Source organism: Perognathus longimembris, chromosome 1 (assembly GCF_023159225.1).
Source record: "Perognathus longimembris pacificus isolate PPM17 chromosome 1, ASM2315922v1, whole genome shotgun sequence".
NCBI classification, from domain to species: domain Eukaryota; kingdom Metazoa; phylum Chordata; class Mammalia; order Rodentia; family Heteromyidae; genus Perognathus; species Perognathus longimembris.
The window spans coordinates 118854310-118869665 of NC_063161.1; the positions used below are offsets into that span (position 1 = coordinate 118854310).

General features: G+C 38.5%; 1 protein-coding gene across 4 annotated transcripts in view; it reads left to right on the top strand.

Annotated features, from left to right (window-relative positions):
- The window catches only part of Adamtsl1 (ADAMTS like 1), a 361048-nt gene that overhangs the window by 137853 nt on the left and 207839 nt on the right, over positions 1–15356 (top strand). For all 4 annotated transcript variants that reach the window (XM_048355943.1, XM_048356028.1, XM_048356104.1 and 1 more), the window contains exon 6: positions 13589–13663. In XM_048355943.1, the coding sequence (XP_048211900.1) occupies positions 13589–13663 (75 nt within the window). The remainder of the gene's footprint in view (positions 1–13588; positions 13664–15356) is intronic.

The window sequence follows — 15356 nt, forward strand, 5'->3', positions numbered from 1 at the left end:
ATTTGATTGGAGAATTAAGTCCATTAATGTTGAGAGTTAGGATTGAGAGCTGATCATTTGTTCCTTTCATTATCACTATCTTGTTAAAAGCTGTGTCTTCCCATTTCTTGATCTGATGTTTACTATTTAGAGTTCATTTCTCTGTCTGTATTGGGATCTTGATTATTTTCCCTGTATAGTACATCTTTGAGGATTTTCTGTAAAGCTGGTTTGGTGGAGATATATTGATTCAGTTTTTCCTTACTGTGGAAGACTTTTATTTGACCTTTGGCTATGAATGAGATTTTGGCTGGGTACAGTATTCTTGGTTGGTAGTTATTTTTACTTAGTGTTTGGTATACTTCATTCCAGGCTCTCCTTGCTTTCTTGGTCTCTGCTGAGAAGTCTGGGGTAATTCTGATTGTTTTTCCTTTATATGATTGTTTTCTTCTCCCTAACAGCTTTAAGGATTCTTTCCTTGTACTCTGCTGATCCTGTTTTGATCACAATGTGTCGGTGGGATATCCTATTCTGGTCTGGTCGGTTTGAGGTTCTAAATGCTTCTTGTATCTGTATAGGCCTATCCTTCTCGATATTTGAGAAGTTCTCTGCTAATATTCTGTTAAATAGGTTGCCTATCCCATTAACTTCTTTCTCCAAGTTTTCCTCAATACCTATCATCCTTAAATTGGGCTTCCTGATTGTGTCTTGAATCTCCTGGAGCGATCTGTTTTGTTGATTGGACTGGATTTGTATTGATTTTTGATCTTTCTCCATAGATTCTAGGGACTCTTCAGCTCCTGAGATTGGATCCTCTGCTTCAGTTAGTCGGGACTGTAGGCTAGCTACTTGATTTCGAATCTCTTTTCCTTCTGACTGGTCTTTCCTGATGATTTCCATGTCATCTCTTAGGTCTTGCATGGACTTCTTTACTTTATTAATTTGGTTTTGAGTGCTGTCTCTCAAATCTTTTACCTGGGTAGCTATCTTTAAATTTGACTCTTGAATTTCATTTATCTTTCTATTTGTTGAGGCCATGAAATCATCTATTACTTTATGGAAGGATTGCTGTATTGATTCAAACTTTTCATTTAACATCTTTATCAGTAGACTTTGTAGAGCATTTTGAGGGTTCTCTTCTATGTCTTTGATTGACTGCTCTGTTTCCTGCTTGTTTGAGTGGGAGAAAAGACTCCATTGTTTGCCATCTTTCTCATGTTTCTTCTGCGCATTTGGATTGGGAATGCCAATCTAAAAGCACCTGTGAACACCGTTTAATACCCAAAGCAGCCCTTACCAAGCACTGTTGTGTAAATCTTATAAGCTCACAATTATATACAGATACCTTGTATAACTGTCTATAAAATTAGATTTGGTGTTCCTAAAGAATACAATTTCAATATAACAACTGATCCTGGGCCCTGTATTCAGTAGTTATTCATTTACTTTTACAACACTATGAGCAATTCTTGTTCTTATATTAAGTTATTTTAGGACTGGCTTTCTCTATGAACCCCTTTGATTCACTCGGATTAAGCAGGGATACACTCTATCCAATAACCAGGAGTCAGAACCTGGAGGTCCTGACAGTAAGTCAGGAGGGAAAGTTAGAGGTAGTAAAGAGAGTAGAGTAAAATGTTTTGGGGGGGTGGTGATTTTGGTTTAGTTTCAGTGATGTGGAAATGTGGAGAAGAAAAGAATCAGTAGAAAGAACAAAGTTAAAATGATAGACAGGGGCTGGGGATATAGCCTAGTGGCAAGAGTGCCTGCCTCGGATACACGAGGCCCTAGGTTCGATTCCCCAGCACCACATATACAGAAAACGGTCAGAAGCGGCGCTGTGGCTCAAGTGGCAGAGTGCTAGCCTTGAGCGGGAAGAAGCCAGGGACAGTGCTCAGGCCCTGAGTCCAAGGCCCAGGACTGGCCAAAAAAAAAAAAAATGATAGACAATGGAGAGTTAGCAGAAAAGAGTGGAGGCATTATTCATAGGAAAGAAATTTTTAAAGAAAGAGAACATGAAGAGAGAAATAAAGAAAAAATACTGGAAGACAGATGCACAAAACAGAAAAATTATTTAGAAAATAATAAAATAAAATAAAAAGGAAAAAGAAAACAGAAAAACAAACAACCAAAAAAAAAAAACTTGATAAAACAAACAGGTAAAAATGGAAAACAAAAAAACCAATGATGTTTCAGAAGTGAAAAATTTTTTTTAAAAATTTTAAAAACAAGTTTAGGGTTGGGGATCTGGCCTAGTGGCAAGAGTGCTTGCCTCCTATACATGAAGCCCAAGGTTTGATTCCCCAGCACCACGTATACAGAAAACAGCCAGAAGTGGCGCTGTGGCTCAAGTGCAGAGTGCTAGCCTTGAGCAAAAAGAAGCCAGGGACAGTGCTCAGGGCCTGAGTCCAAGGCCCAGGACTGGTTTAAAAAAAATGTTTAAAAAATGTTTGAAAAGAAAAAAAAATGGAGTCCTCCTTGTTTGGGTGGTCTTTCCCCAGTTTCTGGTTTCCTTGCGATGGTCTGCAGTCTATTTTCCTGATTGGCTGGTTTGACTTGCTTTCAGTTTGCAGGGGGTGGATCTGTTCTGACCCTTCTCCCCTGTTGGTGCAATCCTGGGTCTCTGTGGTTCACACAGCTTGCAGGTAGGCCTTGGGCATCCTCTGTAGATGGGGATGTGAGCAGTCTCGGGAACCGTGGCTCCTCTGTCTGCTGTGGGGCTGCTGCCTTTAACACCTAGCTTTGAATAGGCAGGGCAGGGCGCCTCTGGCCTGGTTTACCCTGCTGAGAGTTGCTTGCCTGAGGAAGGTACCTCCCTCCTGGGCAGGGCGGCTGCCTGGCAGAGCTGGCTATGGAATTCAGCTCCGTTTCCGGCTGGGAATTGGGCTTCCTCTGTGACGGGACCATTTAACTGTCTCAGGAACTGTTTGTTCCCCTGTCTGGTGTTTCCGTGCCACCAATAGCTGCTCGCCGCTTTTGCTTTAAATTTAGAAATTACGGCAGGCAGGGCGGGGCACCTCTGGCTAAGCCCCGGCCCAGGACAAGCCTCCCTCCTGTGCAGGGGACGTTCTCCTGGGCAGAGCTGGCTCTCACTGGTCGGTCCCTCTTGACCTTTTCAAAGATGGCTCCTTTGTCCACGCTTTCCCCAGGCCCGCTTTAGTTCCAGTCTGGTCTGACCCTATGCTAGTGTCAAAGATGGCGCTTTGCTCTGGCGGTGGGGGAAGGGCTGCCTTCCAGAAGCTGCTCTGTGGGTGTGAGTGAGAATATCTTGCATGGGGTACTCACGCTTTCTGTGCGATTTCAGGTCGTCCATGCTCAGCTGACGTCTGGAGTATTTCTCCCTGGTCTACGCTGTGTGCTTTAGCCGGGAGGGGTGCAGGTCACTGTGCCAGGCACTGTGCCAGTGCCGGCACTGTTGTCGCGGTGGGATGCCGCCTGGAGCTCAAATCTGTGTTTTCAGCTGAGCAAAGTTGATTTTTCCTTCCTGGCCAGAATCCCTGTACTGTTACAACTTACTCTGGCTGTCTTTCTAGGAGTAAAAGTTTCTATGAGGTGAGAAAAATGTGATGTCAGAGAGAGCTCAGCTAGGGCTCTGCTGCTCCTCCGGTCTTCCCGGAAGTTGTGGGACTGATTCATTGATTTCTTACTTCAGCGTTGTTTTTGTTTTTTCTTTCATTTTTGCCTGTATGTTCTTCGTTTCAAATTTACTTTTTTGGGTACCAGATATGTTTTTATTCCTAGAAATATTTTTGAGCTTTGTTCTCAGAACAGTTGCGTTACTTGAATTCAGTTTGATCCTTTTGGATCTTAAAATTTGGCAGGTAGGACAAAAGCCATGTTTGGCATAGAGTTAATTCTTCCCTTCTACTGAATACTCCTTGTTCCATGAATTGTGAAGTTTTCAATTTTGGTTTGTGGGATAACACTCTTTTCTCAATTCTGCATAAGCCCAATGTATTCTTTTTTTTAATATGTATATTTTTTATTATCAAACTGAATTACAGAGAGGTAACAGTTTCATACATTAGGCATTGGATAAATTTCTTATACTGTTTATTACCTCATCCCTCATTCCCTCTTTCCCCCTCTCCCTTACCCTTCTCCCCCCATGAGTTGTTCAGTTGTTCAGTTCATTTTCACCAAACAGTTTGTAAGTATTGCTTTTGTAGTTGTTTGTCTTTTTTTACCCTGTGACTCTTGATTTTGGTATTCCCTTACAATTTCCTGGTTCTAATACCAGTATACACAGTTTCCAATATACTCAGATAAGATACAGAGATAGTGTAGGTACAACCACGGGAAGGTGATACAGGAATATCATCAATAATAGAGGCTACAGTTACATATGTCACGTTGAAAGTAGTTAGAACTGTGATATAACAATCATTTCCATAACATGGAGTTCATTTCACTTAGCATTATCTTATGTGTTCATAAGGGTATAGCTATGATCCTCTGCTGGTACTTACCTAAACCTGTGCTAATTATTCCCTATAAGGGAGACCATAGAGTCCATGTTTCTTTGGGTCTGGCTCACTTCACTTAGTATAACTTTTCCCAAGTCCTTCCATTTCCTTACAAATGGGGCAATGTCATTCTTTCTGATAGAGGCATAAAATTCCATTGTGTATATGTACCACATTTTCTGTTCCACTCATCTACTGAGGGGCATTTGGGTTGGTTCCAGATTCTAGCTATGACAAATTGTGCTGCGATGAACATTGTTGTGCTGGTGGCTTTAATGTGATTTTGTTTGTGGTCTTTTGGATAGATACCTAAAAGTGGGGCTGCTGGGTCATAGGGGAGTTCTATGTTTAGCCTTCTGAGGAATCTCCATACTGCTTGCCAGAGTGGTTGAACCAGTTTACATTCCCACCAACAATGAAGTAGGGTTCCCTTTTGGCCACATCCCCTCCAACAGTTGTTATTGTTAGTTTTCTTGATATAGGACATTCTTACTGGGGTGAGATGGAATCTCAATGTTGTTTTGATTTGCATTTCTTTTATGGCCAGTGATGTAGAGCTCTTTTTCATATGTCTCTTGGCCATTCTCATTTCCTCATCAGTGAAGTCTCTTTGTAAGTCTTCAGCCCACTTGATGAGGGGGCTATTGGTTCTTTGCGGTTTTGTTTTGGAGGAAGGTATTTTTTTTAGTTCTGCATATATTTTAGATATGAGGCCTTTGTCTGTTGTATGGCTGGTAAAGATCTTCCCCCAATCTGTGGGCTTTCTGTTTATCTTGCGAACTATGTCCTTTGCCCTGCAGAAGCTCTGTAGTTTGATGTAGTCCCATTTGTCCAACCTTTCTTTGATTTGCAGCCTTTCTGGGTCTTTGTTAAGGAAGTTCCATCCTGTGTCAAGGAGGCCAAGTGTTTCTCCTACTCCTTCCTTTAGTGTTTTCAGGGTGTCTGTTTTGATTTCGAGGTCTTTGATCCATTTGGAATTGATTTTGGTGCAGGGTGATATATAAGGATCTAGTTTTAGTTTGTTGCATGTGTTGAACCAGTTTTGCCAGCACCATTTGTTAAATAAGGCCCATTGTATTCTTTCTTATAACTTCTTGTGTTGTTTTTTCTCTAGCCTAAGGTAAATTGCCTCACATTTGTGCATCACTCAGTATGAGGCAGGATAAATAGATAAGGAGACTGGGAAATTGTCTCCGCTCTATCACTGTATCTCATTTGAATACTGTGGATACTATATATACTGCTATTAGAACTAGGGAAGGGAAAGGGAATATCAAAATCGAGAGACAAATGATAAAAAGACAAATGACTCCAACAGCAATACTTACAAAAACATTCGGTGTAAACCAACTGGGAGGGGAGGGGGAAGGCAACAAATTTTACAAGCAGTATACCCACTGCCTTACGTATGAAACTGTAACCCCTCTGTATATCACTTTGTCAATAAATAAGTAATTATTCAAAAAATTATATATATATATAGAAAGTAAAAAAAAATAATAAAATGGCTGGGAATATGGCCTAGTGGCAAGAGTGCTTGCCCTAGGTTTGATTCCACAGCACCACATATATAGAAAAGGTCAGAATTGGTGCTGTGGCTCAAGTTGGCAGAGTGTTAGCCTTGAGCAAAAAGAAGCCAGGGACAGTGCTCAGGCCCTGAGTTCAAGCCTCAGGACTGGCAAAAAATAATTAATAAAAATACCAAACACAAATTGCATGCAGAGAGTTAACTGGGTGTGATGGAGGGGCCAAGTACCAGTAGCTCATACCTGCAATCTTGCTACCTGAGAGGCTGAGAATGGAAGAATGACAGCTCAAGGACAGCCTGGGAAGAACTAAGCACATAGCTAAGTGGTGGTGCATGCTTTACTTCTTAAGCTCCATGGAAGACTGAGATTGGGAGGATCATGGTTCCAAGAAAGCTGAGGAAGAGAAGTCTGTAAGATTCAAGTTACACAGGAAGATTCTGGATACAGTGGCTGTCATTGTACCAATGATGAAGAGAAGCCTAAGTAGGCAGATTTCAGCCCAGGCATGTAAGCACAGGGGCAGGAAGTAAGATCTTATCTTGAAAAATAGCTAGTACATAAAAGAGTTGTATGAGTGGCTCACTTGTAGGCCACCACTGAGCTAGTTTGAGGCCCACTGTTCAAACTACAAGCACATATGATGTGGATAGGCCCATATCATATCTCCATGCTTTAAAATAGTAGGCAATAATAAACAGTACCCCTTTTGGTGACCTACAACTATTGTCTAATGATTAGAGGTTACTCAACTTCATTGTGAAGCTACATATTTCTAGATGTATTTTTTTTTTCCTGGTAGTGGGGCTTGAACTCTGGGCCTGGGTGCTGTCCCTGAGCTGTGAAGCTATATATTTCCCCAGCTCAGAATATAAAGTACTTGTGCAAAGGCCACCATTTTTAGCTTGATTCTCACTCCTACCCTTCTAGCCACTCACTTCTCTCCCCTCTTTCCCCTGTGGTTTTTAAAAAAACAAAACAAAACACCTGTTCCACTAAAATAAGTCTTTGCAAAAACTTCCACCTTGCAAGACTCAGTTTTGCAGAACACCTCTAGGTGCTTTTCATGTGTTCATCTAAAGTGCCCATGGCTTTGCATGAATGAAGCAACCTTTCATCCAGTGACACATGTGCTGCTTGATGCTTAACAGAACCATCTTAGGTCTCCAAAATTCTCTTTATACAAAGACCTCTGCTTCCTGCTATGTTACCGGACAAACTCTACTTTTGTTCCTGCAACTCATATATCTTCATCTTCTCTACTCAGGGAATATACCAGTCTTTACCAGAGTTCTTATTTCCAATGAGACAGGCAAGAAAGTCTTTCAAGGAAAAAATCTAGGGCAATGTTGGGATTTGCCTCATTTGTTTTCTGACTCTCAAGATCCGTTTTCCCCCCTCCCCCATACACCTTTGCCTGCCTAGTGCCTTCAAAACCATGGCTTCATATAATTATGTCTGACATTTTGGCTGTTTAAAGTACAATGTAAATATGGTCCCCAGATACATTTTTGTTAGCCAGAAATAGAAGTCTTGGTACTTTGGGGCTGGGCTTTTACTGAGGGAAGAAATAACAAGTTGGATAAGAAATGTACTCACTGAGTTACAGATGAAACTGTAACCCCTCTGTACTTCACTTTGACAATAAAATAAATTTAAGAAAAAAGAAAAAGATCAGTTTTGCAATTGTGTAGAACTATAAACATCTATGGTAATATTGCTAAGTACTTTCAATTCTTCATCTCCAGAGGATCCCCCAAGTCATTAGATCTCTAAGAGACAAATGAATTGATGTTCTATTATTTTTTTAATTTGCTTCCCAGCTTCTGACATTTGTTTGCAGGCTTGCTGTTAGCTGTTTTGATATTAGCTTTGTGTACACAATAATAGTTGTGGCATGATTACTGCCTACATGAGAGAAAATTTAAGATACTATTCATTGTGAGATATATTCTGATTTTGTGTGAAAAAAATATGAAAAGCTAGTTCTCTTAGATCCCATGAAATAGGGTATTTTGATAATAGAAAATTCTAACTCATGAAGTCAAAGATGGCACCAAAGTTTTTGTTGTAGAATATTTTAAGAATGAAAGTATTCTTGGCATGAAGAACTTAAAGAAGTTCCAGTTGAGCATGGGGAAAGTATTTGCTGGCTTTTCCAGCATATATCCTCTATTAAGTAACTGCATATATTCTAGAGGGTGAGTGTGGAAAGCTTAAATGACCAGCTTCTCCTTGTTTTATCAGATACATTTTGACAATAGTAAAATTGGCATGAAGATTTAAAACATACCATTAAAACTTCCTGAATACTGGTGGATTTTTTTTAAAGTTAGCCAATTATAGTAACAATAATGGAACTTTCATTTTCAAAAGTAATATTAAGTATTAACCTCATAGGTTCCAAGGGAAGATTCCTAAAAACATGAAGTTATCAAAAGATCTAGAAGTAATATAAAGTCAGATATCAGAAGATAAACCCTGCTTTTCTTTTTATTTCTCTCACTTTATTATTGTCAAATAGTCCAAAAGGGTTTCAATTTTACATGTCTATTCATATGTGCAATGCATCTTGATCAATCACCCCTTCCATCTTCCCCTGCCCTCCCAACTATCCCCTCCCTACCCATCTCCAAAATAATGCCATTATCATCTTTCTTTGATATATCAATGAATCACACAGCATATCCACAATCATTTCAAAATTTGCATATAATATTCTATATAGAAAAGTATAGAGTATACATCATTCATTATATGGATTTTTAAGGAAATCTTTTAGGCATAATCCTTGATAACAATTTTCTTGCAAAGGGGCATTTACAACTCATGAATGTAAAATGACAAAATTTTTGACTCCCATAAATAATTTTCCCATTCAACCAACATGTTATCTAATCTATGAAACAGGTTTTTTAGAACTTTTGATTAATAATCTAGAAATGAGTCTCAAAGATTGGCATCATGGTTGTGACAACAAAAAAAAAAGAACAGATTAGAATAGATGCACTTGGTCATAGAATGGTGAAGCTTTGTGGGAAAGAGCACTTGAAGGAATGCACAACATGGTAAGAGACATAGTCATCTGCTTCAACAACCATAACAGCTCCATGTGCCACAGAGGAACCAAGTGGCTCACACTTTCTGGGATCTCCTAAATATCCCTCTGTCTATAACATCACTGTGAAGGACACATAGATGAATCTCCCAAATCATCAAGGAGGACAATTATTCAGACAGTAACAACTCAAACAGTAGATGACTTCTTATCAACATACAGAAAATATTTTTTAAGTTTTCTCTATTTTACTTTTCAAGAAAACAAGACCAGGATTTCAGTGATACAGCAGGGAATATTAAAGTTTCCTTGGAGAAACACATTAGGTATACTCTGAGTTAAACAGAGTGAAATGGGTGTTATCGGTTTAGGCCCCTTAAGAAACTAAGTCACGTGTTTTGAAAATTTCCATGTGGGACATGGATATGGACATGTGAGATTTCCCCCACCTTTTGTTCCTTAGGTTCTCTTTTCAAGGGTCATTTTGTATGACTCATTTTTTTTTTACTTGCCTACTTTGAATCCTTAGTCCCTCATAATGGAGTATGATAGAAATATAACTAATACATCCTTAAAACTGTTTGTAGAATAATGCAATACATTTACAGATCCCCTTGTGATCTGCTAAAACTTGTCAGACCTCTCCACAATTGAACCATAAGTCATGACTTTTCCTATTTCTGTACTGGGTTCTACCAAACATTCATTTGGAGCAGCCTGTGTTATTCCATTTTCTTATCAATAAGACAAGTACAGAAGGATATCAGTAGACATTTTGCTCTTCCCTGTCTGCTTTTTCCATCTTATCCTTTTCCCCCAACAATCTTTTAGGTTCCTCTCCTGCCTTCTCCTGGGAGCATGCAATTGTTAGCGTATCAGCCAAAAGCTAGGGTTAATGCCTCAGTCTGTGGAATGTGAATTAATTCTCAACAAAGCAAAAGCAAGGCACATGAGCTGAGTGGGGGTCAGAAGACTGCACAGCCCAACAGAAAGCTTCCTTTGACTTGCACTTTATTTGACCTGTGGATAAACAAAGACTTTCTATTTCTAGAAAACACATTGTTTGAACGGCTTTGAATTTCTTTTGCAAATTTAAAAACTGATGTCTTTATGTAAGGCATTTAGGACTCTGGGGGCCCCAGTCTTAACATTGTTGTGTTCCATTTCCATTCCCTTGTTACATTTTTTATTCCTATATGTCACAAAGTCTTAGCTCGCTAAAGTTGAGACTTTTCTTCAACAAGGCAGGACCTTAAAAATAGCTGTAAGGAAGTGTGAGTACTTTTTTCCAATATCATAGTGAACACAATAAATGTAACCTCCTTAGGACAGGAATGAAGACATCTGATTCTTCTTCTTGCATCAATGAGTAATACGCTAGGTACCTTGGAATGTTAAAAGCATAACAAAACAGTCTTTAGCTTTTATTCTTAAAGAGATTGGGAATAACGGGAGGAAAATAAAATATATAGAATACCTGCCATGTTCCAAGCAATACTTCTATGTATGGGAATCTGTCTTTATATCTATTAATTACAGTAACAGGAAGCAGCTATTGCTTTACTTGTTTTATGAAAGAGGAAACTGAGTTGCTGAGAAGTTAGAAAACTTCTGAGATTCACTTATTCAAACTCTCCTAAAGATAAGATGACAATGCTAAGATTCTGAGAAGTTGGTTTATTTGGGGATTCTTTCATTTAAGCTAATGTGTTATTATGATATTAAACAGTATTGCAAAGATTTGCAAGAACAGAGTCCTACAGTGCTTCTGAGAATACTGCTGAGTTTTTTTAGAAACTTGCCTTTCTTGTCTTCTGCAGTGCATTCCTACCCATTTAACCTTGGAATTCATACTGTTAGGCAGCTGCATTTCTTCATCGTAAAATCCGTTCTGAAGTAGAGGTATAGCTTAAAGTGGTAGAGTGCCAACCTTGAGCCGAAGGAATAGCACAAAGCCCTGAATTCAAGCCCCAGGACTTAGACACAGAGAGAGGTATAGGCGGTGGGGAGGGAGGGGAGAAAACCTGCTTTGCTTGTGTCATAGTATGGGTAAACCAATATATGGTCTGATTTAGGTGAAAATGAGTAACATTGCCTGGGGCCTAATTGTGTACATGTTATCTACCTCTAATACTTTATTATTTTTATTGACATCTCTTAGTTGTACAAAGCTGTTTCATCTTAACATGTCCATTTATAGCTACAATGTATCATTTTTTAATCTGCTAAATTTAGGGTAATTTATAAGTAGGGGGAGAGAAGTAATTATGATAAAATCATCTGTGATTCATTTAAATTTAACAAAACTTCAAATGGGATATACATAGAGACATGTTATCAATAATTGGGGGAATAGCATAACACAATAGTATGACACAAGAGCCTTTAGGGTTAGGAACAGGTGGTGTGAATGGAGACAGTCAAGAAGTAAAAGGGCAGGATTTCTTCCCTTGGAGAGTTCAAAGCATACTAACAAATACATTGCCCCCTCCTCTTATCTGTCTTAATTTTCCAAGGCACTCTGCCAGAGATATACAGATCGTGATATGATAAATTCATCCACTGAAACTTAATTCAATGTAAATGCTCTGATCTGGTATTTTCTTCCCCTGAAACTTAATTCAATGTAAATGCTCTGATGGTATTTTAACATCAAAAAGGAAAATTTTCAAATCCATTTTTAACATACTAAAAATTCATATGGTCTTTAACAGGCCAAATCCTCCCTAAGTGAACTGGTGATTAGCTCCTTTGAAATATTTTATTTCGAGGAAACTAGAAATTTTAAGTCCCAGATATTGGCTTTCCTACTTCAAACACTGATTTTTAAAAAAAATGTATATTTTGAGACATATTAAGTCACAGTCTTTGAATAGAAGGCAATGAATAATTTCATGTCAAAATATAGACTTTTTTTCTTATTTATTGTCAAAGTGATGTACAGAGAGGTTACAGTTTCATACGTTTGTTACCTCCTCCCTCATTCCCCCCTCCTCCCTCCCCCTTTCCCTCTACCCGCATGAGTTGTTCAGTTGGTTTACACCAAATGGTTTTGCAAGTATTGCTTTTGGAGTCATTTGTCTTTTTATCCTTTGTCTCTCAATTTTGATATTCCCTAAATTATAGACTTTTAAAACATTGCTTTGAGGGCTCAATAGCTATGTGCATGTGATCATATAAAATGATGCTTATCAAAATGAACTCCAAGAAATGAAAACAACAGGTTTTTTTTTTCATTGTACTTTTTGCTGTTCTTTTTTTGTTTGTTTGTTTCATCTGGGTTCCCCCCCCCCATTTTTGTTACTGTTTTTTATTTTTGTACCCTTTATTTTGTATATAAGTTTATTTGATTTAGGGAGGGGAAAGGGAAGTGTGGAAGTGGTAGGACAAAGGGTAAACTAATTTAGCTAGCCATTGTGTTGGAAATGAACTATACAACTTGATGAGGAGGGGGGCAAGGAGAGAAAAACCTGGGAGAAAATAAGGGAAAGGATAGAGCTGTTAAAAAAGAAACGTAAGCCAGGGGCTGGTGGCCCATGCCTGTTATCCTAGCTGCTTAGGAGGCTGAGATCTTAGGGATCGAAGTTCAAAGCCAGCGCAGGAAAGTCTGAGAGACTCTTTTCTCCAATTAACCACCAGAAAACTGGAAGTGGTGCTGTGGCTCAAGTGGTAGAGCACTAACCTTGAGCTAAAAAGCTAATGGACAGCACACAGGCCCAGAGTTCAAGCCCTATGACCAACAAAAGAAAGAGAAAAAGAGAGAAAAATGTACTTGGAGTTCATTTCACTTTGCATCACCTTGTATGATCATATGTACATATGTGATCTTGTAATCCTCTGCTAGAACTATCCTAGACATTTACTCATTATTAACAGTGAGGGAAACCATGGAATTTGTTTCTTTGATTCTGGCTTAATATGATTTTTTCCAAGTCTTTCCATTTCCTTATGAATGGAGTAATGTCATTCTTTCTGATAGAAGCATAAAATTCCATTGTGTATATATACCACATTTTCTTGATATATTCAAGAGGGGTATCTGGGTTGGTTCCATAGTTTAGCTATGGTGAACAATGCTGCAATGAACTGGTAGCTTTAGAATGGTCTTCTTTGTGATCCTTTGGGTAGATGCTCAAAAGGGTTGCTGGACCATAGGGGAGCTCTATGTTTAGTCATTTGTGGAAGTGGTTGGACAAGTTGACACTCCCACCAATGGTGTAGTAGAGTTCCCTTTTGGCCACATCCCCGCCAGCATCTGTTGTTATTAGTTTTCTTGATAATGGCCATTCTAGTTGGGATGAGGTGGAGGGAAGGTGTGAGAAAAACGAGGGAGGGGGTAAAAAGTATGGCAAGAAATGTACTCATTACCTTATGTATGTAACTGTAACCCTTCTGTACATCACCTTGACAAGTTAAAATTAAAAAAGAAAAGATGGACAAGAAAAAAAAAGAAATTTACTCATTACCTGACTTATATAACTGTAACCCCTCTGTACATCACGTTTGCAATAAAACTTTTAAAAATAAAATAAAACATTGCTTTGTTTTTCTCTCTCTAGTGGATGATACAGTGGTTGCCATTCCCTATGGAAGTCGACACAGTCGCCTTGTCTTAAAAGGACCAGATCATTTGTGTGAGTAAATGCCACATTTTCCTTTAGGAATTGGTAAATTTTTACCATTATTATTCATTTTTGTTCCCAGAAGGGATTAAAACAAAAGACTACAAATCTCTTTACTCTATCATAATATGGTATTTTGAGTGTTCCTGTTTATCTTTTGGCTGCCTAATAAGAAAGCAGAAACGGCTGTGGTCATTATCTCTAGCCACAGTCATCCTGAAAAACACAAAATAGATGGTCCCAATGGTTTGTTCGTGGGTTAAGTGCCTGTTTATATTTTGGTGAATATTATATCTCATTCTCTATTTTCTTTCTAATCAATCTCATTTTTCTCCCTCTCTTTTTCTTCCTTCTATATGCTTTTTCCCTCTTTCATTCCTTTGCTTCCATCTCATATCCCAGAAAGACATAGAAGTATAAAAAATTTCTTAGCACTGAGGCATTTAAAGAAAACCAACATGCAACAATTAAGCATCTTGTGTATTAACCCCTACCTTGAACATAGAGATTGAGAATCCCAAATTAAAACATAAGCCTAAAGATCTAATGGGAGTTTGTCATCCCAGGTTTTAGGCAGGAGTTGATTTTTACTGATGCCAAGGCAACAATACGCCCACATCATTTTTTTTTATTACTGTTTGGTTGTGTTTAGATGTAGAACTCTAAATTACTAGAAGAAAATTATTAGCTACAAAGGCAAGAGTGGGAGAGGCTATGACAGTATTGTCTATAAAATTCAGTTTTACTGGACAGCTTCCCTTCTGTTGGTCCCTTGAGCATTCCTGATCCTTTCTAGTCTGATCATTCCTGACTTCCCACAAACTCATCTATCATCTTCCCTTCTCCTCTCCCACACACATGGTCATGAAACCAATTTAGGTAGCAATCATTATTTTTCTGGCAATTGAATTATAAAGGAAATCATGCTGCAAAGGCAAATCAGAGCCTGTGAACATCAATATAGACTACTTTAGTCTTTCTAAAAATAAAAAATAGATTCATTTCATCAAGAGATAGTATTTAAGGGCAATGTGAAGTAAAGGAATAAATGAGTTATAGTTTAGAAGAAAAGAAATGATAAGTTATCGTATGTGGATCCAAGCTCTTTTGTTTATCTTGATAAACCCCATAAAATATAATGCTGACATATCTAAAGATAATATATATGTGTACACTTATACTATTCACATGATTTGTTTTTCCCCTTAAAATTGGACAGGACTGGGGCTGGGGATATGGCCTAGTGGCAAGAGTGCTTGCCTCGTATACATGAGGCCCTGGGTTCAATTCCCCAGCACCACATATACAGAAAATGGACAGAAGTGGTGCTGTGGCTCAAGTGGCAGAGTGCTAGCCTTGAGCAAGAAGAAGCCAGGGACAGTGCTCAGGCCCTGAGTCCAAGCCCCAGGACTGGCCAAAAAAAAAAAAAAATGGACAGGACTCAGTGCTTGTGTAACAACCCACTCAACACTAGACTTTTGTAAGAAATGACAGAAACCAAAGTAAAACTTTCAGGACAAGATTATCACAAATGGGGAAATAACTCTTCATTGTAGAAGTAAGATTTAAAAGAATGTTCATTTTCATGACACTATCAGTTTTCCATATTTCCTAGTTATGCTAGCTTAGGAGGAAGTTTGTTTGTTTTAAATATTCCAAGAGTTAGTAGGTAAAGCTGAAAATGATATTCATAAATAATGAAAAC